Source organism: Trachymyrmex cornetzi, unplaced genomic scaffold, assembly GCF_001594075.2.
Source record: "Trachymyrmex cornetzi isolate Tcor2-1 unplaced genomic scaffold, Tcor1.1 scaffold287, whole genome shotgun sequence".
Taxonomy (NCBI): Eukaryota; Metazoa; Arthropoda; class Insecta; order Hymenoptera; family Formicidae; genus Trachymyrmex; species Trachymyrmex cornetzi.
Window position 1 is genome coordinate 43,082 of NW_017297556.1, and position 2,741 is coordinate 45,822.

The 2,741-nt window shown below is 36.9% G+C and overlaps 1 protein-coding gene across 1 annotated transcript; it reads left to right on the forward strand.

The window, feature by feature from the left end:
* Positions 1-505: 505 nt before the first annotated feature.
* Positions 506-2,485, forward strand: LOC108762266 (uncharacterized). Its single transcript, XM_018509198.1, has one exon. It carries the CDS (start codon positions 506-508, stop codon positions 2,483-2,485), a length of 1,980 nt encoding a protein of 659 aa, XP_018364700.1.
* The last annotated feature ends 256 nt before the right edge of the window (positions 2,486-2,741 follow it).

Here is a 2,741-nt window from a genome sequence, read left to right on the forward strand (position 1 = left end):
TCTATTAACGATCTCCTCGAATAAAGATTCTTACCGCATTTCGTAACGCAATTTTTTGTGAGTGCATTCTCACTGTCTATCTTCTCGTTAGATCTCCTGCTAACACGCCTTCATTTTAGCATCACTGGTTAAGACCTCGCGAGACTCACGCTATACGTCCGAATTAGAATTATCATCTAACGATCTAATCAAACTCTTTCGTTTTCACTCATCCTGAACTCTTTACAGCCGACCGTCACTCGTCACTTTTGATACGCTAACGTCTCGCTCTCTTGTACCTCGTATGATACGAGACTCTCGTCGAACCCATTGTTATCTATTTGCGCTTTCTACGGAAAACGTCTCACCTCTCTCGGACTCGCCGTTCCAATACACTTTTCTCCTCGAGGACTCTTCTGCTATGGCATTTCGAATCCGCTTTAATTGTTATGTGTGCAACTCTGTCTGTGAAGCACAGCAATCTGTTCGCATTAATCGAGAAGATAACTTGGTTAAAGTTGAAATTATGACTTTCAGACGAGATACAAGAAATCTTCCAGATGTAAATGTGGATGAAAACACTCGTATCTGTAGTAACTGCAATCGATCAATTATTGAAGAGATACGACAAGTAGAACTGAATCCAGAGTGCTTAAGACTGAACGTCTTAGCACAGACATCGTGGAAAACATGTTTATTTTGTAATGCAGCTAATAATCTTCACAGACTCTCTGTTTCAAGTAGAGTAAATGTATTCGTTATCAGAAATATTTACATCCCTGAAGAAGTTAGATGTTGTCAAGTACATTTAGATGATGAGGGGTACATTTTTCCGTACTTACTGTTAGGTTTACAATTCGTTAACCGTCCTTATATCATCAAGGGTACTCAGTTGTTACCTTTCTTACAATGTCTACGAAATGTAGCTAACAACGGCTCAGAGAGAAAGTATAGTCATGAAAATAATTTTTCTGACAAAGAGTTCAAATCAATAGCTCCTATAACAAAAGAACAATTCAGGGATTTGTTTGAATTTTGTGATCCTGTTGTTGATGATACTCAAATTCGAAATATTACAAGAAAAGACCTCATAGCTTTTTTATGTAAATTGCGACAAGGATTATCCGATGAATTTCTACGTTTTATATTTAACTATCCTTCCAGACAAAGCACAAGCCTTGCCATTGGCAATGTACGCAAATCCTTAATGCGACGATTTGTACCACAAAATATAGGGTTTCAAGCAATAACGAGGGAAGAATACATACGGCTGCATGTATCTGATTTCGCAAACGAATTATACAATGCAAATCCTGAATACCGTAAGGCAATTGTATATCCTGATGGTACATATGCTGATATCCAAAAAAGTAGTAACTTTAGAGCTTTACGTCAATCTTATTGTTTCCACAAAGGACGTCACTTACTGAAGCCTCTTTTAATCGTTGCTCCAGATGGATATATTCTTCATATTTTTGGACCATATTTCTCAGATTCTCGAAATAATGATGCCGCAATTCTGCGAAACGAATTTGAACGAGATGTTGGTCTAATGAGGGAATGGTTTGAAGAGGAAGATATTTTTATTGTCGATAGAGGATTCAGAGATGCTATTCCGATACTTCATAGATTAGGTTTCGATTATCGGATGCCGCCTTTGTTGAAACGAAATGAACGCCAATTTTCCACAGATGAAGCTAATGAAGCTCGATTGGTCACTAAAACAAGATGGATTGTTGAAGCTCGTAATGGCCATATCAAATCTATTTTTAAATTCTTTGGTGGAACTATTATTATGCCTCATGCAATCAATCTTCGTGATTTCTATCATATAGCAGGTGCAATAATCAATCGCTATCATGGCCCAATAACAATGGATAATGCTACAGTGGAATTTGCTAGAACGTTGCTGCATAGGTTTAAGGAAATTAATGTAGTACAAGCTAGAGTCGAAGGTGAAGGTTTGTGCAGAAGACATGCGCAATGGAGGCCATTACGACAAAATCATTTACTGTCATTTCCACATTTAACATTGGAGTATCTAAGAGATCTAACAGTTGGTGTATACCAGATAAATCTAGCATCATCTTATATACAGGAAAAGTTACAGAGAGACGAAAGTGAACAGCTTCAAGTAGATGAAAACATTAACGAACCAGGTTTTCTAAGGATCCGCTTATTTTCGAGATTCACAAATGCTGCGAAGCATCAAATATTTGTAGCTTTTAATATCAGGAATGAAGATGATGATAATGATGATAATGAAGAATATGAAAATAGTATTACTCCCATTCTTGGATACTATTGTACTTGCAAATCTGGTGGTAGGACTCTCGGATCTTATGCACATGTAGCAAGTGTACTTTGGTATTTGGGACATACAAGACATCTCAATGATATTAAGTATCCATGGACAAGATTAACACAGGTAATACTGGATGCTGATAACAGATTAATGCAGGATAACTTAAATGAAGGATTCGAAGTAATTGAAATTGAAAATTGAGGGAAAACCCCGATTGCAACATAATAATCATTTTTTATAGTATGAAATACATACTGTAATAAACATTTATTACATTATAAATGGGATATTTAAAATCTCTAAATCATACTATTGAATATTGAAACCTTCACCCCTCCATAAACACACACACGCGCGAATACACACACAGCAAAGAGGGTTTGGAGTCGTTAAATACTATGGGAGTGACGAACCGTAGGGTCCTTATCTCTGCTACGACACACACACACACACACAC